Source organism: Canis lupus, chromosome 6 (genome assembly GCF_048164855.1).
Source record: "Canis lupus baileyi chromosome 6, mCanLup2.hap1, whole genome shotgun sequence".
NCBI classification, from domain to species: Eukaryota; Metazoa; Chordata; class Mammalia; order Carnivora; family Canidae; genus Canis; species Canis lupus.
This window is the reverse complement of record NC_132843.1, coordinates 24928256-24951413: the sequence shown is the minus strand read 5'-3', so window position 1 is coordinate 24951413 and position 23158 is coordinate 24928256. Positions and strand designations below refer to the sequence as shown.

Genomic DNA, 23158 nt, shown 5'->3' with positions numbered 1-23158 from the left:
TGTCATTTTCTCACCATATTTTTTATGTATATTAAACCGTAACACCCTTGTCTTAAGAGACATTTGGAATGTGTTTTCTACCTACTAGATAAGAGGCAGGATTATGTGGATCACAGGTTAGCTCTGGCTTTCTTCGTGGAAGATCATATAAGAGCAAAATATTCCTTGGCAATTTAAAAAAAAAATCTATTGTTTTTCTAAGCTGCAGTTTCCTCCATTTTACCTCTAAGACTGAGAAAGACAAAACAGTAAGCTAGGACTTTAATAATGTGTGGACTTTTCACTTCTAAATCTTCTCTTTTTTTCTCGCCTTTCCATCCCTGTACTGCCCACCCTCTGAATCAAAGGTGGTTAGCTCTATCACCTGAAATCAAATCAAAAGATGATTTATTTTAAATAATTTAGAAATTATTTTTCTCTAAGTTTATTCCATTGGAAACAAATACACCTGGTGAATTTTTTCTCACCATTTACTTCTTGATTCTAAATGGTACTTTTAAGAAGTTGCTTTGGGATGGGAGAAATTTTATGAATAGGTAAATGCCATTAATGTACATTGTTAAGTCAGAAGCTAATTTACATATAGTTTTAAACATGATTTTCCTTTCATTGTGGATAAAACCAAATGTGTTTCCTCTTAGGAGAGAGAAAGAGAAACTTACTGCTCTACGTAGTCACTACTCTACAGCAATAGAAAATGTTAATGTTAGTATTGAAGAGAATGAAGAAGCAGTGACTGAAGCATTGAAGGAAACAAAGACATCAAAAGATGAATTATCTGCTTTATCAAAAACGGTGGGTTTTCATATTTAAAAATTTAAAAAAATACAGATTTTAGTTTTAAGCCATAGCTGTTAAAACTTACTATCAGTAATGAAGTAACAGCCAATTTTCTGTCTATATTGATTTTCTCTTACTACATAACAAATTACCAGAATTTTAGCAGCTTGAAATGACACCCACTTATTATCTCGAGGTTTCTCTGGGTCATGTCTTTGCTGGTTTCTATATTCTGGGTCTTCTCAGGCTGAAATCAAGCTTTTAGCAGCCCTGCATTTCTTTCTGGAGACTTTAGGATGAATCTGCTCTCAGGCTCATTTAGTTTTGGCAAGATGCAGTTTCCTCGATTTTAGAACTGAAGTCATTGTTTCCTTGGTGGCTATTGGCCTGGGATCATTCACAGCTTTTAGAGGCTGCTTGCTTCCCAGGTTGGTGGTTCCCTTCATCTTTAAATCAGGAATGGAAGGTTGAGTCCTCTTAGGCTTAGTATCACTCTGACCCTCCCTTAAGACTCATCTTCCCTGACTTCCTCTTCTGCCATATCTCATTCACTATAGTAAAAGAAGTAATAGTAAAAGAAATTGATAAAATGGTTAAAAGAAATAATACTATAGTGCAAGACAATAATAAACACATTCTGTACTAGTTGACATTTCTAGTTAGAGTTAAAATTGCATGTTTTTTTCAATTGCCACGTTGTATTATAATATTTCTATTATAATACTTTATATACTTCTATCTATATACTCTTTAATTGTGTCTCCTTAAATTTTTAAAATTCATAATTAAGAGTGAGACTAAGCATGTTTAATGGCTTTTTGGAGGTCATTTGTATTTTCTTTTTTGTAAAAAGGCTGCTGCTGATATTTTTCCATTTGTTGAGTGATTATATTTTGACTAATTTATATGAATTTGTTGTATATTATCAATACTTAATACTTTAAAGTTACATATATTGAAGATAGTTTTATCCAGTCTTCTTTCATTTATGGTAACTTCTGATAAAGAGAATCTTCAGTTTTAGTCTAGTAAAAGTTATAAATATTTTCCTTTGACCTTTGTGCTTTTCTGAATTTAAGAATTTTTTTCTACCTTGAAGTCAAAATATGTTCTCTGGTACTTTATTCTAAATGTTTTGAAATTTGGCTTTTCATATTTATATGATGCTTCTAGATGAAATTATATTAAAAAATTCAGAACTGATATTTTTGCACATATCTTTTACTTATAAGTTTGGAAGTAAGAAACTACCTAGAATTTTGGGAATGCATTTTCACTTGCCACATGTGAAGCATAATCAATATGAAATTCATATAAGGATATAGTGTGAAGTTGAGGTTCCAACTACATTTTCTTCTTTTTTATATTTTATTTTTATATTTTCTTTCTTAAATAAAAAACAAATTGTTGCAATATTTGTTGCAATATAATTTAATGTATTTATGTATTAATATTCAGTGCCATCTCTGTCACATGTGAGGCTTCCATATATGTGTGGATCTTTTCTATTTTTTATTTGTTTGGTTTACTTAACCATCTTTACCTCAATACTTCATGTCTACATTACTAAGCTTCTGTAATGAGTTTTGATTATTTATTATGGTGAATCCTTCAGTCTTAATGTTTCCTTATGAGTTTTAGGCTGTTCTTGACCTTTGTCCTTCCATATAAATTTCAGTGTTATCTTACTCATTTCCTTCAGAAGTTTTATTGGAATTATGATTGGAATCATATTCATTTATGGAGTATATGATTGAAAAATGAAATCTTTATGATGGGGATACCTAAACATAAACATGATCTATCTGTCTATTTATTTGGGTAGTTTTTCTAAATCGAACCTTAAGCAGTTCCTTGGAATTTTGTAGAAGGCAAACTCTCTCTGGGAAATCAACCTGAGATTAATCCTAGATAAATTAGTCCTTATATCGTCAATGAATTGTACAGTTATTTTTTAAAATAAATTTTTAATGTAATTTTGATTTGTTTATAGATGTAGTCTATATAGTAGATATTATTTAAAATTTATGAAGGCTTAATTATTGTCCTACTACATGGATAATTTGGATAAATATTTTATTTGGGAAAAATCTTTTCTGTGTAGCAGGGTACAATTCTAAATAGGTTCATTTTGTAAACTGTGTTAATTCCCTTATTTAATTCTTTTATTATTCTGATTTATTTTCTGACTGATGTATCAATTACTGAGAGCTGCATTAAAAAATTTCAATGTAATAGTGAATTTTTTTCTTACTTTTTCTGTTTTTCTGTTATTTCTGGTTTATATAATTTGTAGCCATATTTTAGATGAAACTAAGTTTAGAATGTTTAGAATTAAGTTTTTTGCTTATGATATATTTTATTATTATATTTTAAGCTATAAATTCTTAGAAGTTTTGGAATACATATTTTATTTACTGCTTATGAAACATAATATCTTTAATGTCTTCCTGACAGTTTGAGGACCTTATGATTTTTTCTTGATACATAGTTTATCTTCCATCATGTTTTGCTTATCTTATTTAATAATCCTTCTATTACGATATTTTTTATTAATTTACACAATAAATATTTGATTACATTTTCCCAGTGTAACATTTTGCACACAACTCTTTTTGTTTATAAAACATTCCTAATTGCATTATTTTTTTTTTGTAACTAAAGTGTATCTTTTACGAGTTAGTGAGGTAGATTTGGTATTTTCAAAATTTTGTTTCCCTGAAAATGTCTTTATTTTGTTCTCATTCGTGCAGTGTAGGGAATATGCACCTAAATTAATATGGACATGACTTACATCACTGCATAGGCAATGTAGAAGAATCCAGAAATAGGCAAGGTTGAAAATACTAAACCAAAATACACTGGGCCACAGTGCTAGAGGGGATGACAAGGGAACAATGAATGAGAAGAAACTGATCTTAAATAGTAATGCAAGTATCTCTTCGATTTGCCCTTGTTTCTCTCTCAAACTTCTTTATAGCTACCCTTTTTCCTCTAACTCTGGATGAAACAGTCTTTCACTTTCTTCTGTCTGCTTTGTACTCTAATTGTACTCTATGTTTACCTCCATACTGGTACTGACAACACTATTGAAGTCAGTGATTACCTGTCTACTTCTTTTTAGACTATAATGTTTTCAAAGATAGGAGATGCGTTGTAATTTTTGTTTCCTCTGTGTAACATACACAATGTCTGTCCTATATTAGATACTCAATAAAATGCCAAATCAGGCACTCAAAAGGCATTTCATGCTTTCTGAATGAGTGAGTTAACCGGTGAATAAATGAAAGGAAGGAAAGGAGGGAAGGTAGGGAAGATAGGATAAAGGAAGAAGGAAAGGAAAGAGAGAAGGAGGAATAAGTGGAGAAAAAGAAGCATCACGGTGTGATCCTGGAAAGAATTTTGTGAAGTGTGGAATGTACAGTGTATACATTCAAGATAATCTGTGAAGATTTAAAATAATGAATGTAGCATTCTTATGTATAATTTCTTTCTAGGGACAACTATAAACATCAGGGAAATATAGCACAACCAATGATTTTTACAATATTATATAGTATTGTCAAATAGTTACGATCTCAATTTCCTAATCATGCTGAAATTTGTCATCTTAAAGAGTATCATTGTTAATAAAATGTTTTCAGAAATGGTAAATTCATTCACCAAGCCTACAAACAATAAATTTATTTCTTTGATCATCTCTAAAATGGCAAGTGTGACCTTAACAAAATGTTATTTCTGATAGATATTACGACCATATTTTATAAGGTTAGTAATATTTTTTCAATTATAGAAATCGTTTGGGGACTGTCATACTTCCTGAGGAAGATCAGAACATGATTAAGTTTAGATATATTAATATTTTTCCTGCATTTTGCACATTATAAAAACCTTTAAGCTAGAATTTCAAAGAGTGCATTTTAAGCACTCAATTAAAAGCAATGATGTGCATCACTTCCATGCATTATTTTTTGGTATGCAATTGAAACTTCTAGTTCAAGAGAAAAGTAAAAGATTTGTGCTGCCTAATTGCACATACAACCTAACTGATTTTTTAAAGTTTCAAGGCATATCATACTTCCAGTCTAGTCTTTACCTCATTAACATATACTTTTTAAAAATTTATGTTGTCATTGTATCTATGAAAACACATTTTTCCTTCTCATTTCTATAAACAGTAGCTTTTGTAGGCTAGAAAACACCATGAAATTGATTCAGGACTTTAAAAATATTGTCAAGATCAAATTCTTTTTAAATGTAAAAGTACAGATTTTCTGTAAATTCTTTTCTCATGTTTTCTTTGACATGTACTTCTACCACAGTTCAGAATTTTGTTTAGAACATAATTTCATCATCCATAACTCTTAGTTTCTTGTGTTATTAAAAAAAACAAACAACCATCTACATTTCATTTTATCCAGTAATTTCATGAGATAATAAAAAAATGGCTTTTAAAAATTTAGAAAATCTTTGTGATTTTCATATTTTACTGAACAGTGGCAGGTACATAATACTTTTTTAAAATAAATCAGATTGCAGGTAAAGGTTGTAAATAAGTGAATTCCTTTATTATGTATACTTCTGTTTTCTTTTTTAGATATTGATTTTTTTAGTAGAAATGTTTTATTACTACTTTATTGAGTATATAGTATAAATCCAAAAACCACAAAACATCCAGCAGTTTTACTTTTTGATTCATATTTTACCTTAAAATCTTCTGAATTAAGCAACTTATTTCTTAAAAATAGGTAAGCCAATAATTATCAGTGACAGCTTACCAAATAAGAAACTGGTCTAAAGAGGGAGAGTAAATTCTTGATGGACACAAGCTGTTACATGGTAGAGCCAATCTACAATGCAATTTTTGATATTGTTTCAATATAATAATATGGGTAAAATGTGATAATATTTATGAAAGTACATAATGCTGATTTTTTCATCATAAAATTTCAATCCCTGTGTGACTTATTTCTAAAATATTTTAAAAATCTAGAAACTGACTTTATTTCATTTCTTATTTTAAAGAAGTGCTTAATGTTATCTAAATGTTGATTTCAAATATATGCTTATCATCATTTTTAAAAAGATTTTAAAAATATACTTAGGTTATAAAAACAGTTTACCAGGAATAGATGTTGCTTTGGGAGCATCTGTGAAGATTTTAAAGAATTTCCCATTTGACCTATTGAAGTGATGTATTATATTAATATTAAATCTTTTTTAAATTCTTGAGATGACTCTGCTTGGTTATGGTTTATTGTTCCTTTAATTTACTGCTGAGTTTGATTTGCAAGTATTTTATTTAAGATTTTGCATCCATATTCATAAGTTAGTATGTATTCCAGTGTTCTTAATTTGTGCTATATTTGATAGATTTTCTTATCAGGATTATACTAGCTTTTAAAAATGAATTGTGAAGCTTTTCTTCCTTTCTTATTACCTGAAGAATTAATGTGGATTTAAATAGCTTTTTCTTGAAAGTTTTATAAAACACCTTAGTGAAAATATAACTCTGATGTTTTTATATTTTTTAATTGTTTGAATTACTGTTTTATTTATCATGGAAAGCTGTTTTATTTCATCACATGATTGGTCTTACCAGGCTATATATTTTTTCTTAAGGTTAATTTGCAATATTTAATGGCCCTAGAAATAATCCAGGTAGATTAAGATTTTGAATTTGTTATGATATGATATAGAATGCTCTCATGCTTTATCTCTTATTTCTAAATAACTGTATATGTATTTTTTACTATTTAAATTAGATTTTCAAATTTTAAAAATAGAATAAAAATAAGATGGTCCTTAGATTTCATAACTCTACAATTTCCAACTTCTAAAAATGTTAATGTATGCTTCTGTAGTTATGATTTATTTTCTTATTCCTTTAGGCTTATTCTGTTCCTTTTTCCCTTTCATTTCTCTGTTTGAATGCTTAATATTTTTGTTTTTTGTTTTTAAATCATTCCCTAAGAGCAACAATTGAATTTCTTCTTACACTTTGAAGCAGAACTTCTTGAAAGGATTTTCTATATTCACTCTCTCAGATTTCTCTCCTGTGTTCTCACTTCAGATAACTACCAGCCAGGCTTTCACCACCACACTACAGTGAAATTACTAATATGGGATCCTATTTTCTTCCTTACAACCCTCATAAAATCTGGTAGGAGTCATTACACAAACTATTAGCTAAAATTACTTTAAGGCATTTTTTGAATAGCACAAATATTTAATGTGTGTACATCAGAGCTTAGAATATACTCATGTGAGTAGAAAAAAATACTGATTTATTACTTCACTATCCAGATGTGGTCACTCCTAATATTTTGTTGTGCATAAACTGGCTTTGCTAGATTAAAAAATCTATATTATCATATGCATACAGTAATTGATGACATGGTTCTCCTTAGATAAAAACTTATCCAAAGTATCTTATATTTTACAATATAATTTTAATAATTGAGAGTTTCTTAGACCTTTATTATTGAACATTTAGGATGTTTTCAGTTTTTAAGTATTATAATCAAAGCTATGGTAAGTATTTCTAAAACTTAAATATTAACATAGCTGTTCATTTTAACAAAAATAATATACAAAAAGAAGTTGAATTATGGTATAAGAGGTTTAAGGAAGAATCGTATGCCTTTATTTCTCATAGGGCTTGAATGATTTGCCTGCATTTTTACATGTTCTAAAATTAACTCACTTTTTTAACAACAATACTTTCATTAATTTAACTTCTTGGCTTTCATATTATTAATGTTGTAGAGTTGTTGTCACAGGAACTTGTATGGCAGCTGTTCACAATTTAAGATCTGAGTTTATACTATTTTAACTTTTTACCTAATGTTATAACTTTAAATGTTGGTCAGGTTATACATTGTTTCTTTAAATCTGAAAGAATTTTAATAACTTTAAATATAATCATACCACCTCTCAGAGCAGTACAAATTGTATAATATTTGTACTTGTTAGGGGAAGATGGAGAAGAAAGAGCAAAGTGCTTAATACCAGTATGTTTATAGTTAGGCAGGATTAACCATTGTCCCCTATGTCTGCGTTTTGTTTTATTTGGCTGTGTATATTATATTGTACATATAAAGGACAAATGAATCCTAATTTACAACATCTCATCTTTCTAGATGTTAAAAAGGTTGCCACTCAGTGGTTGAGCATCTGCCTTCGGCCCAGGGTGTAATCCTAGAGTCCTGGGATTGAGTCCCACATCGGGCTCCCTGCATGGAGCCTGCTTCTTCCTCTACCTGTGTCTCTGCCTCTGTGTGTGTGTGTGTATGTTTCCCATGAATAAATAAATAAAATCTTAAAAAAAAAAAAAGGTTGCCAGTGTGTGAAAAAGTAGTTAGTAAACAAACATTGGGTACACTTTGTGTTTAAAAGGCGGAAAGATTTATATCTGAAAAGAAACCAGAGAACGTAAGTTTTGTGTTTAAATTCACAGGAAAGATTGTTCTAAAAACAACTAGAGGAAATGAAATTGTTAAAATTCTTTCTAAGCATTACAGATACTTATACTTTCTCCTGGGTTTCTAGAGATGGGAAGAGGAAGGATTCTAGGCCAGAGTATTCCTTCAGTGCTGCTACATATTACAGTGGGCAAACTAAATATATCCTTACTTGAGACATCTAGTTTTCTAGATGTTTAAAGGGGAACAACAGGTCAAAAGTAGAGAGTTAAAGTAACATCCTTTAAGTGTTCTGTTAATTCATAAGAATGATTGTATTTTGGGAATGAAATTTTTTAAAGATATTTATTTATTTATTTATTTATTTATTTATTTATTTATTTATTTATTTATGAGAGACACGGAGAGAGAGACAGACATAAGCAGAGAGAGAAGTGGGCTCCCTGTCCTTTAAGTCTTCTGTTAATTCATAAGAATGATTGTATTTGGGGAATGGATTTTTATTATTTAAGATTTTTATTTATTTATTCATGAGACACACACACACACACACACACACACACACACACACACAGAGATGTGGGGAGCAGGCTCCATGCAGGGAGCCCGACGTGGGACTCCAGGATCACACCTGAGCCAAAGGCAGATGCTCAACCGCTGAGCCCCCAGGCGTCCCTTGGGAATAGAATTGTTAAACTTGATATCATGGAGTATATGCTGACTATTCACTGGGTGGCTGGGGGTGGGGTGGGTTCTGTGCCCATGAGTCTTTAACTAAGTTCAGATTGTCTAACCATTGTTCTGTATGTGTACTGTAGTTAATATTGCTATGTATTAAAGGATAAACAAGTCCTAATGCCTGAAGCCATATAAAAAGTAGGGATGGTTAAATAGTCGCTTTATAAGTGCCCTTTTGTTAGGTTTTAGGAAGGACTGTTTAGGGGGTGTCTGTTAATTCACTTCCTAAAGTTAGATGTCTTGCTTTACTTAGTCACTGAAATGGTGGAGGGGGCAGTGGAAGGGTGAAGGGAAGGACTTATAACTAGTATCTCCATATCTAGAAGACAGTTTTAGATTATAATTATAGATTATAGATAAGTCTTTGTAAAGTACCTGTATTTATTGTGGACAAGGGTCATTATTTGTAACATCTAAGCTTTTCAGATATCCTGAGGTGCAATGAAAGATAAAATGTACAGCTATTGAATTAACCAATTTATAGGTTTCTTTTTGTTATAATTGATAGGAAAGAAGCATCTTAGACATGGAATTGTTAAACTGTCTCTGAGAAATTTACATCAGGACTTGTTAGGTTGGCAGCAGAGGGGTGCAAGGAAGTATAGGGGGAGAGATGTATGTGAATGTGTTCATATTTACATTTAAATGATAACTGTTAATGTGTGTACATCTCTTTTGGCTGTACTATAGAAAGATACTAAGTGATTTAGTGGCAACATACCTCCTTGCTAATAGTATAGATTGGATAATGAATTCTTTGAGAAGCATTATACTTTGTGTACTCTGTTACTTTGTCTCATTTTTAATTGAACATGAAGGGAATGCAGTATTTTAATTGCAATTTTGCCACTATCTTTATAGAGAAGCCAGTTACTATTTTTGTCTTTTATGACATTTTTTGTCACCAGGAAAGGCAGGATTACATTTTTTTCTTTCAGATTGAGTTGGTGTAGTCTATTCTTAGTTATCAAAATACTTGTAGTTTTGGGACTTTGAAATGATAAATATTCATGGTGTGTAAAAAACATATACGTAATTGTATGATCTTAATTACATTAAAATGCTTAGTTGTATAGATACACACATGGGACCTAGAAGTCAAACTGTAAACTGTTTGTGAATATGGATGACTTTGTTCCTTGTTTTTGGGGTTTATAGTTTCTTTTTATGCACATACTAACTTTTAAAAAGTAAATTAAAAAAAATCAAAAAAGCAACCATACATAATAATTCTTGGTGTTTGTGTTGTAAGTATAGAGAGTTTTCCATCCTTAGTATCATTTCTGATTTATTTATTCCTTAGAATAAAAATTCCTTGACTTTGTCTTAAACAGACATTATCTATGTTGTAAAAAGAGATAGATTTTGGAAATTTTCCAATAATTTGAGTCATATGGAGAGCTAAGAAAAGTTATTCCCATAATGATTTTGTATGCATCTGATGCCTTATGATTAACTTTTAGATAAAACTATTCATTGGATTTCTTATACTGTGAAGTATAAGTTCTCTTAGAGACAGTTCCTCTGTATTAAGTACTATAAATATTGGTTACTTTCATTAGTATTCTTTAAATGATAAAAATGCTATAAGGTTATAAATTCAATCATTTTCTAGTTGTAGGGGTGGCTTATATATATATATGTTAGGGGAAAAGCCTATATTCTATGTCACTGCTAAAATTTTAGTTAATATATTTGGGTATAATTTATGACTATTAATCAATTTTAATTGAAATTCTTTTTTAATTCAAGTGAAGTGATTCACATATTTCTTAATCTAGAAGGAAACATAAGGATATTGCCCCTCAACTATTTCAGTGTAACCAAAGTTGAGAAGAGATTATTCATCTAAAACATATTTTGGACCTCTCCCCACTATCTAATAGGATACAGACACACACACATACGTACATATTCATAAACATATATAAACATATATAGGCTTTATGCATATGTACATAACATATATATACATACATACGCACACACATATATACGAATGAATGAAGGAATGAATCCCTGGTATACATGAGGGACCCACAATGTTGTGATTTTTATATCAACAAAATGTTGCCTTGTGTACTAAAAGAGGCTGAGAGTATATAAAATAAAATAAACCTGTTGGATCTCATGATTATGCTGGCAGGAAGCAGGTTGATAAAATTGTCCCACTGCAAATATGTGCTATCTTTCATTAAAAGGGAAGAATGAGGGGATCCCTGGGTGGCTAAGTGGTTTAGCACCTGCGTTCAGCCCAGGGCGTGATCCTGGAGTCCCGGGATTGAGTCCCACATCAGGTTCCCTGCATGGAGCCTGCTTCACTGCCTGTGTCTCTGCCTGTGTCTCTCTGCCTCTCTCTCTCTCTCTCTCTCTCTCTCTCGTGAATAAATGAATAAAATCTTAAAAAAAAAGGGAAGAATTACTCAAATGGTGAAACCAAGAGCCCTGAAGGTGGTGGAACCAAGCATCGAGCAGGTGGATAAAATTCCACAGAGTGCAACTGAGAGCTATAGAAGATTATTCTTCCTCTTGGAAGAGGATAGAAAAAATCAGGGAAATGTAACAGAAGCTGGAGTCAAAGACACACAGAGCATGATAAGCACTCAACCAGCCATTGCTGACTTTAAAATGGAGTGGGCCATATAGAAAATGTGAAAGGAAAATGAATTCTACCTATAATCTTAATGAGATTAGCAGTGGCTCATTCCCTAGAGTCTCTATAGTGGAGCCCAGACCTGCTGAAAACTTCTTTTCAGCTTTGAGACTCTAAACAGGGTATTTACTTAGTCCACTAGCATTCTGTCCTACAGAACTATGAAATAACAGGTATGTATTATTTTAAGCCCGTAAGATGATACCATTCTATTTGTTCAGTTCTTCTTTTGTTTCTTTTAGAAATATTTTTCAAAAGATTTTCTCAATAGGGTCTCCATATTTTTGATAAGTTTATGCCTAATTAGTTATTTTGTTGCACTTTAATTGGAAGTTTTATCTTTCATTAATTCTCATAACTAGTTATGTTTGGGTATATGAAATCAATAATGCTAACTTATATTTTACTAATTTAATGATTTTTAAATTATTTATGGTAATTTTATCATTGTTTATTTTGGATTTTCCAAGGGTGCTATTATTTCAACTGTAAATATGGATATTATTATCCCTTTGCTATTTTTATGACTTTTAATTGTTAATCTCTTATATGATTACATTGGTTAATATATCCAGTACAATGTTAAATGGTAGTAGAGATCATTGGCATCCTTGCTGTGTTCTTCTCTTGGTGGGATTAGTGGTAGTTTTTTCCCTTAAATAAGAGTCTGACTTTAGGATTCAATGTGTATTTTGTAATGTTAAGAAAATATCAGTTTCAATTTATGGAGTATTTTTTTAAATTGGAAACAGTTGTCAAATTTTGTCAAGAGTCTTTTTAGCATCCAGGGAGATGCTCATGTCATATTGTCTCTTATATGTATAGAGAATTGTGTTGATGGGTTTCCTAATGTTGAACTTCACATTATTGTAATAAATCTTATTTGGTTAAAATATCTCATCCTTTCTTAGACACATTTCAATTTTCTTTTTTGCCCTCATCATTCAAACAGAGTATCTCTGATTTAGGTCAACAGTGATTTCCATATTGCTAAGTCTAATCATTGTTTCTTTGTCCTTGTTTTAATTAACTTATATATAGCACTTAAAGTTGATTATACTCTTATCTCTGGAAATCTTTTCTCTTGGCATCTAACACAAGAGAACACATATTCTTACTTCTTCTTATTCTTTTGGAAACTTGCTCTCGGTTTCCTTCACTGGTTTTTCTATATTTCTCCAAACTCCACAAACATTTGAGAATTCCAGGGCTTAGTCTTTTAGAAAAAGCTTAATGTATATGTAACTGATGATTCAGTCTCCACTTAGATGTCTTGTTGGTATCTCGAGCTTACCTTTTCTAAAATTGAATTTTAGATATCCAACCTCTCTATAAACCTGAAGTTTCCCCTGTTCCAGTTAATGACATTCAGTCCATCTAGTTTTTCAGACTAAGGCAGTTGATATATGCATTGGAACTATGTATTAATTTATGTTGGGAATTGCTGGGCCAAAAAACCCATCTGTTCAATTTTAGTAGATAATGCCAAAATTTTTTCTAAGATAGTTATACATTTTTTTCTACTTAGACCATCATGTATGAGAGTTCCAGCCTCAGATTAACACCATCATCTAATATTGTCTTTTATTTATTTTTAATTATAGTTCTTTTGGAGGATTTATCCCACTGTGATTTTAAATTTTCATTTCTCCAATGAGTAGTATGGTTGAGAATCTTTAAAGCGCTTTATTTAAAATGCTGTTTTAGAGGCTGTCACAAAATCAGACTCAAATTTCTCCTCCATATTCTAGTTGTGACCTGCACATTACCCCCTTTTGGGATTCAGTTTTCTCATTTGAATAACAAGGTGTATATTAATTTAACATGTTAATAATCTACAAGAGACGACTTAGGGGTTAATGTGTTGATTAAAGGGGGAATATATATAGTGTCATTCATTTAGAAAAACATTTTATTCTTTACTTGATTTTAATAATTTTAAGTATTTAATTATATTTTGTGTTCAAATTTAATTTTTATTCAATATGCATGTCTAAAACATTGCCAATTATAAATCCCCTATATTACTAATTATTTACAATGTTGTATGAGTTCTCTTTTCAGTGACAGAGTATACAGAATGTTTTCCCACCTTGATTTTTTCATTATTTTATTTACAGCTATCCTCAGTAATTTCCATTCTATTAATGACTCACCCAGTTTATAAAACAGTGAGATAGTATAGACTAGGTGCTGCCTTTCTTAACTTAATTTTCTCCTAAATATTATTAAGTAGCATGTTCACTGAGGCTAATGGTATAAAAAAAAGATACAAAGATTTAGCTATTTATTTTAACACCTATTTCCTCCCCATATCTGATCTCACATGAAGTAGCCTATATTACCAGCACAGTATGTCATCTTGCACATATTTTTCTATGCTTCTGTAAATACGTTATTATATGTACTTGTACAATTTACTATTTGATTTTTAATTTAAAAAGAGGTTTTCGAATATACACTTAGTAAACTTGCCCTTTTACTTAAAAATGCATTGTGAAATTCCTCAAGGTTGTTAGATATAAGTCTAATGTACTTTTTAAAAAATATATATTTATGTATTTTAGAGACAGAGTGGGGGAGGGGCAAGAGAGAAGGAGAGGAAGAGAGAGAGACTCTCAGGCAAACTCCACACAGCATAGAGCCCTACAAGCAGAGCTTGATCTCCTGACCTTGAGATCATGATCTAAGCCAAAACCAAGAGTCCAGTACTTAACAGACTGAGCCACGCAGGTGTTCCTAATGTACTTTTTTAATATACAAGTATTATACACTATGAATTGCCATCATATCAGTAAGAGTACAGTGTAGAAAACAGAAATCCCTCTGTGTTAGGCAGAAAGGGATATAGAGATTTCGGCAAGTTTGCAAAGCTGGCAGAGTTATGTAGGCTGGACTTACAGGAATGTTTTTCAAATTGACCAATATAGGAACTATGACATCTGAGGCTGCCTCTAGATCTGTATTGAGCGTATGACTGCTGCATTGATCAGAAAGTGCAGATCTGGAAACTGTAGCCACTGCTGCTGATGCCAAAGTGCCTCAACATCCACAGCTAGCAGATGGACACCAAAAGCGACTATACAATATTCACATCTCTTGACCTTACTTGCCAATAGAGAGAAAACAAACAAAACTAATCTTAAGGAAAGCAGCCAAGAATCAGAAAGATGCCTTTTACCTCAGTTCTATTTTCCATAATATGCATGACTGTATCTCCAATTGGTTGAACTAATTTGCATCTTGAACACTTTCACAAATAGGAATAGAAACTGCCTTCCTTCCTGTCTTCCTGCTTTCTTTTCTGTTCTTTTTCTGTCGTGGGCTCTGATACATTAGGAAACACATTAGAAGGAGGTTGCAAAGGAGGTTCACTGAGCCATTAATTTTACTTTATTCATCTCAACAACTCAAAAGTATTAAAATTAATAACTTCATATATGTTGTTTTTAATGTGCTGGTTCTTTGTATGTGCTAGATTCTCAAAACTTGGATTGTTATGCCAGAACTAAGTGTATTTTTCAAGATAGATATTACTGAAATATGTTCTAAGAAGTTTGGTATGTATATTTGTGCATATGTATGTGTATCTGAGCAGTACAAATGTCTGATTTCTCATTTTTCCCAACAGTGTAGGTGTTTTAAAATTATACCAACTTAATTGGTTGGGTAAAGAAATGTTGGAGTAATTTTTGTTTTCCTGTCTGGAAGGGAAATAAATTCATTTTCATTTTCTTTTATTAGCCATTCAATCTTCCTCTTCTTTCTTTTTCTTACTTGCAAAGATTACTATTCATGACATACTACGTAAGTTTAGATATTCCAATGACAAGCATTTTCAAAGTTACATGTTTAATATTTTTTTTAAAGATTTATTTATTTATTTATGGTAGACAGAGAGAGAGAGAAGCAGAGACACAGGCAGAGGGAGAAGCAGGCTCCATCCCGGGAGCCTGACGTGGGATTCGATCCCGGGTCTCCAGGATCGCACCCTGGGCCAAAGGCAGGCGCTAAACCACTGCGCCACCCAGGGATCCCTATTATTTATATTAGGAAAGCAATTAGCACACAATGCTTTCATGTGTGATTCCATGGATTTTATTGATTAGGGCAGGGTTAACATAATAGTACTTATTCAAAAATTGCAAGTTGTAAGTATACTGTAGTACTTAAGATGTGCTCATGAACGTTTCATAACTTCACTTCCTGAAACTGCCAACAAATACCTGTCAGTGACATGGTAATACAGATCATTAATTTTGACCTTAAGGCACTGAATTTTCATGTTTATCTTTTACTCTTTTTATTGGGAAACGTGCTAGAAAATGTATTTCTGAAAGATTGACAATTATTTGACATATGAAATATGTATAATTTTAGGCATCAGAACTACCACATCTGATCTGGAAAGTACATTAGAAACTCATTGGTGGGGATCCTGGGTGGCGCAGCGGTTTGGCGCCTGCCTTTGGCCCAGGGCATGATCCTGGAGACCCGGGATCGAATCCCACATCGGGCTCCCGGTGCATGGAGCCTGCTTCTCCCTCTGCCTGTGTCTCTGCCTCTCTCTCTCTCTCTCTCTCTCTCTGTGACTATCATAAATAAATAAATAAATAAATAAATAAATAAATAAATGAATGAATGAATGAATGAATGAATGAATGAAACTCATTGGTGGGAGGGTAGCTCCTGGGTGGCTCAGTCAGTTAAGCATCTGCCTTCAGCCCAGGTCATGAACTCAGGGTTCTGACCTATGTTGGATTCCCTGCTTAGTGGGCTCCCTCTGTCTCTCACCCTGCTCATGCTGTCTCTCACTATCTTTTTTTTCTCTCAAATAAATAAAATCCTTTTTTTAAAAAAAGGGAAAGAAAAAGAAACAAACTGACTTGGGTCCTGTTTATGATTTTTGTACTCTGTAGATTCTGTCCTAGGTAAGTGGTTAAAAATATGGGTGTTTGAGGTATCTGGGTGGTTCAGCCTGTTAAGCTTCTGACTTTTTTTGTTTAAAAATTTATTTATTTATGAGAGACACAGAGAGAGGGGCAGAGACATAGGCAGAGGGAGAAGCAGGCTCCGTGCAGGGAGCCCAATGTGGGACTCAATTTTGGATCCCCAGGATCATGGCCTGACGAAGGCAAAGCATCTCAAGCTTCTGACTCTTGATTTCAGCTTAGATCATGAACTCTGGGTCCTGAGATCCAGCCTCTTATCCAGCTCCAAAATGGTTGTAGAGCTTACTTAAGATTCCCTTTCTTCCTTTCCCTCTGATCCTCTCCCCCTGCTCAGACATGCATACTCTTCTCTCTCTCTCTTTCTCTCTAAAACAAAAGAAAACAAAACTATGGATGTTTAATTGTAGAAGTAGAGACACTAGTGAGGAATGTGATCAAATCAGTTACATGTCTTTAGATAGGTATGAAGACTAAATTAAAATATTTCCTAAAAATCCTTTACCAATGTTTACAAGCAGCAAAGAAAGATTAGTGTGGGAATAATTTGAATTTTATTAGAATTTTGGATTTTGTGAACTGGTGAAGAAAACAGATCTACTTTATTATATGTTCTAAGATTAGTCACAATGGTCATAATTAATAAGTAATCCACAATTGTCATGTTAAAGCACAAAAAATAGCCTATAAAATTTTTTAAATAGATGCTGAAGTGTATGTACAGAATGACACAGAATGAGAGTGCTGAGACTTTAGAATTATGTTTTTAGGATTATAATTAACTTCAGAGTCCAGATCTGCTGAAGCAGTTAGTAAGACATTTATCAAGCCTGCTACCAGGTGACAGAGAGATTCAGGGATATAACAAACAAAATGATTCATTAAATGCCTATGTCAAATAACAATTCATCTTTTACTTATAGAGATTACCAAATATGTAAAGAAGTAATTATTATTTCTAGTATAAAAGTTGTTAAAATTCACTGTGAAGTGATGAATTCATTCATACTGTGAATTCTTTGCTAATGTGTACAGATAGAGAAAATTTAAATGTATTGATGACTTCTTGAGAAACAGCAGTAAGTCCTGAAATCCATGTTTTTGATTAAGCACATATGATGCTAATGCCATAGCCAGATGAAAGAAAATGATTAGTTACATATATTCAAAAAGTTGCCCAGAAAGGCAAATCTACCCACTGTTATACTCATGAATAGTCATATTCAAGCCATTGCAAAATGATGCAGGCATGTTAAGAGAAGTATTTCATTAAAGTTTAAAAATTATTCATCAAATCAGTTAAAACCGCCAAATACTCATTTGTGCTCTCAGACTTGTAAATGAATGATCATTATTCTGTAATATGTGCTTTTTAAGGAACTCACTCCCTATTAATTTATTTTAAAAAAGCTTCAACTATTCCTCAGTGAAAAATTCAGGCTTCTAGATGACTTTTATGACTGAGAACTACATTAAAAATTATGATATTTTACAAAGGTATTTTCTCAATCAAAAACTTTAAATGTCCTAATACAAATCGAATAGGTGAAGCACATATGAAGAAAAAACAGCAAAATTGAAGCCATAGAATATACTTTTTAATTATGTCAAGGTGGGAATGTCTCATTGTCTAATTTGTTTACAACTTTATCTAAGGAATACACTCAAACTATGTTGCACTATCTAAAAAAACTTGACTGATAAATTTTTTCATGATTATTTCCCAAAGATAGTAATGAGTAGGTAAAAATGCTTGTACATCATTAGTAGTTGGACAGTTTCTGAAGAACAATTCTGAAAGATATTTCAAAGGCCTCTTGAAACTAAAACTCATAAAAAAAAACTTCGGGTTATATCTATAATATCCAGTTGTATGGGAAATTTATTAAATATACTGATAAATCATAATCATTGAACTCTTAAAATTACATTAATTGAAATATTTATTTAATTACTATTCATAATTCTAAAAAACATTTAGTATTTTCTTGGACTGTTGAATACATTTAATACTACTAGTATTTTATTTTTATATTGTTTATTTCATAAATTGTTTTTATTTATTTTTAAAGTTGCTTCCCTTTATGGCATATGATACTGGATTTTTAACTTAAATAACAGTAGTTTCCTTTTTTAAAATGATTTTTAAATAAACGTGAGCTGCCTTAAGAAAAAACATTTTTAAAGAAAAATTTTAAATGCACAGTAGTACAGATGGTATGGTATGTAATAGTGTAAAATAACAAGTTTGAAATGGTTTGAGAAACAGTGTCCTGTTATATCCTTTGTCATTAATTTTTGGATCTGTTGCCTCTTAACAATGTTGTTTTTTTTTTTTTTAATTATAGAATTCAATGATTTTTAGTATATTGACAAACAACTATAATTTTGGGATAACTAACAGTATATTCTATTCAACCTTTATATGGCTTATCATTCTTTTCATGTGGTTTTTGATTCGAGCTTCTAAGTAAGAATTTGTTTTTATTTTCTATAGTTCTCTTTTACATTTAATTAATTCCCAAATATTTTGTATTTTTTTACCGAAGTTTTTAAGTATTGTGACAGTGTTTTTAAACAGATTATTACTGTTATGGTTAAAAGCTTCTAATTTCCTTATATCCAGCCATTTTACCAAAATCATTTATTGAAGTTTTAAATAAAATCTTCTGTTTTTCAAAGTGTTCAGTAATATCTAAAGTTGAAGGTGTATTACCTATTTATATTCGACTTTATAATTCTTTATTTTATTCAAATACATTTAAACTTTCACATAACATGATTAATAATAATGGTGATAAGAGAGAATCTAGCCTCATTCTTGAGCTCAGTGGGTATGTATTTAGCATTTTGATGTATTTTGATATTTTCTATTTTTTTTATATCTGTGTAGTTTTTCCTTGTACTAGTTTAAGTATTATTGAAACTAGATAGTGAATTTACCACATAGCTATTCTCTAGAGTGTTGACCATATTAATGTTATTTTTTCCTTTAATTTTTTAATGTGATGAATTATGATTTAAATTTTCTAATTTTTATCAATTCTTACAAAATAACAAATACCTTCTATTTTATTCTGATTAATTATTTGAGCACTATTAGGGTTGATTTTCTATATTCTATTCAGAATGTTGCTTCGATTTTTATAAGTGGCAACAACCTGTGGTATTATACTATTTTTTGTGTGTATTATACTATTTTAATCAACATTAAGTTATGGTAGCTACATGATTTGAATATATTTCTTACTTTACAAAAGAATGGCTAGCTTCATAATTCATTTATTTCTTCTGTATATTTTAGCTAGATGATTTGAAAAAAATTTATGATCAACTTGCTTGGAAGAGAAAAAGTTATGAAAAGGAGTATCTGGATGTACTTAATAATTATTATGCCTCAGTAAGTACACCTTTCCTTCCTTCCACCTAAAGTTCTATTCTCTATTCCTAAATACTAACTCAGAGAAGTAAAAATAATTTCGTTATATATGTTTTTTCTTTCTGAGATACAAAGCATGTATAAATGATTCTTTTATTCTTTTCTTAAAGAAAACATCATGGGATATTGAGCTTTCTAATGTTACAAAAGACTTTTCAGATATCTCAATTGCAAATGCTCAGTTGATAGAAGAAAACAGAAGACTTGGAATTGATATTGAAACTATAGCAGGTTTAATCAATGACAGGTAATTTTGCAAAGATAATTTTTATTTTGTTATATCCAATATGTTAAATATAGTATTATATTTATACATCTCTTCATTTTGTTCTCCTGGCATGGTATGGTGGTGTGTGTGTATCATTAGCTTAAATTTTGTTTATTTTTATTCATTTTGTATTGTTTTGTTTTTTAGGAGGGAGGAGGAGCAAATGGAGGGGAGGGAAAGAACCTTAAGTAGGCTCCATGCCCAGTGTAGAGCCTGACACAGGTCTCAATCTCACAACCCTGAGATCATGATCTGAGCTGAAATCAAGAGTTGGAAGCTTAACCAACTCAGCCACCCAAGTGTCCCTAGATGGTGCTTTTTAAGTTTCACTCTGAACCCCTTTAGAGATAGCAAAACAGTGAAAAAATTATCCAATAAAATAGTTTCACGCTCCTATCACCTCTTTTTGACATATCGTCTTATATCAAAGAAACTTAAATTAAAATATGCTTTTTAATAGTAAATTTATTTTTTATTGGTGTTCAGTTTGCCAACATATAGAATAACACCCAGTGCTCATCCTGTCAGGTGCCCCCCTCAGTGTCCGTCACCCAGTCACCCCCACCCCCTGCCCTCCTCCCCTTCCACCACCCCTAGTTCGTTTCCCAGATTTAGGAGTCTTCATGTTCTGTCTTCCTTTCTAATATTTCCTACCCATTTCTTCTCCCCTCCCTTCTATTCCCTTTCACTATTATTTATATTCCCCAAATGAATGAGACCATATAATGTTTGTCCTTCTCCTCCAGTTCCATCCATGTTGAAGCAAATGGTGGGTATTTGTCATTTCTAATGGCTGAGTAATATTCCATTGTATACATAAACCACATCTTCTTTATCCGCTCATCTTTCGATGGACACCGAGGCTCCTTCCACAGTGTGGCTATTGTGGACATTGCTGCTATAAACATCGGGGTGCAGGTGTCCCAGCGTTTCATTGCATCTGCATCTTTGGGGTACATCCCCAGCAGGGCAATTGCTGGGTCGTAGGACAGTCTATTTTTAACTCTTTGAGGAGCCTCCACACAGTTTTCCAGAGTGGCTGCACCATTTCACATTCCCACCAACAGTGTAAGAGGGTTCCCTTTTCTCTGCATCCTCTCCAACATTTGTGGTTTCCTGCCTTTTTAATTTTCCCCATTCTCACTGGTGTGAGGTGGTATCTCTGTGGTTTTGATTTGTATTTCCCTGATGGCAAGTGATGCGGAGCATTTTCTCATGTGCATGTTGGCCATGTCTATGTCTTCCTCTGTGAGATTTCTGTTCATGTCTTTTGCCCATTTCATGATTGGATTGATTGGATTGTTTGTTTCTTTGGTGTTGAGTTTAATAATAAGTTCTTTATAGATCTTGGAAACTAGCCCTTTATCTGATACATCAGTTGCAAATATCTTCTCCCATTCTGTAGGTTGTCTTTGAGTTTTGTTGACTGTATCCTTTGCTGTGCAAAAGCTTCTTATCTTGATGAAGTCCCAATAGTTCATTTTTGCTTTTGTTTCTTTTGCCTTCGTGGATGTATCTTGCAAGAAGTTACTGTGGCTGAGTTCAAAAAGGGTGTCGCCTGTGTTCTCCTCTAGGATTTTGATGGAATCTTGTCTCACATTTAGATCTTTCATCCATTTTGAGTTTATCTTTGTGTATGGTGAAAGAGAGTGGTCTAGTTTCATTCTTCTGCATGTGGCTGTCCAATTTTCCCAGCACCATTTATTGAAGAGACTTTTTTCCAGTGGATAGTCTTTCCTCCTTTGTCGAATATTAGTTGACAATAAAGTTGAGGATCCACTTCTGGATTCTCTATTCTGTTCCATTGATCTATGTGTCTGTTTTTGTGCCAGTACCACACTGTCTTGATGACCACAGCTTTGTAATACAACCTGAAATCTGGCATTGTGATGCCCCCAGCTATGTTTTTTTTTTTTTTAAATTCCCCTAGCTATTCAGGGTCTTTTCTGATTCCACAAAAATCTTAAAATAATTTGTTTTAACTCTGAAGAAAATCCATGGTAATTTGATAGGGATTGCATTAAACATGTAAATTGCCCTGGGTAACATTGACATTTTCACAATATTCTGCCAATCCATGAGCATGGAATATTTTTCCATCTCTTTGTGTCTCCCTCAATTTCTTTCAGAAGTGTTCTATAGTTTTTAGGGTATAGATCCTTTACCTCTTTAGTTAGGTTTATTCCTAGGTATCTTATGCTTTTGGGTGAAATTGTAAATGGGATTGACTCCTTAATTTCTCTTTCTTCAGTCTCATTTTTAGTGTATAGAAATGCCACTGACTTCTGGGCATTGATTTTGTATCCTGCCACACTGCCAAATTGCTGTATGAGTTCTAGGAATCTTGGGGTGAGTCTTTTGGGTTTTCTATGTAGAGTATCATGTCATCGGTGAAGAGGGAGAGTTTGACTTCTTCTTTGCCAATTCGAATGCCTTTAATGTCTTTTTGTTGTCTGATTGCTGAGGCTAGGACTTCTAGTACTATGTTGAATAGCAGTGGTGAGAGTGGACATCCCTGTCTTGTTCCTGATCTTAAGGGAAAGGCTCCCAGTGCTTCCCCATTGAGAATTATATTTGCTGTGGGTTTTTTGTAGATGGCTTTTAAGATGTTGAGGAATGTTCCCTCTATCCCTACGCTCTGAAGAGTTTTGATCAGGAATTGATGCTGTATTTTGTCAAATGCTTTCTCTGCATCTATTGAGAGGATCATATGGTTCTTGGTTTTTCTCTTGCTGATATGATGAATCACATTGATTGTTTTACGAGTGTTGAACCAGCCTTGTGTCCCGGGAATAAATCCTACTTGGTCATGGTGAATAATTTTCTTAATGTACTGTTGTATCGTATTGGCTAGTATCTTGTTGAGAATTTTTGCATCCATGTTCATCAGGGATATTGGTCTATAAT

At 32.2% G+C, this 23158-nt stretch overlaps 1 protein-coding gene across 10 annotated transcripts in view; it reads left to right on the top strand.

The window, feature by feature from the left end:
• The window catches only part of CCDC178 (coiled-coil domain containing 178), a 419286-nt gene that overhangs the window by 102274 nt on the left and 293854 nt on the right, over positions 1–23158 (top strand). For all 10 annotated transcript variants that reach the window (XR_012032461.1, XR_012032460.1, XM_072829166.1 and 7 more), the window contains 3 exons: positions 642–795; positions 19849–19944; positions 20094–20230. Coding sequence is in view for 8 of the 10 variants with exons in the window: in XM_072829166.1 (XP_072685267.1) it covers positions 642–795; positions 19849–19944; positions 20094–20230 (387 nt within the window). In the remaining 2 variants the exon portion in view is untranslated. The remainder of the gene's footprint in view (positions 1–641; positions 796–19848; positions 19945–20093; positions 20231–23158) is intronic.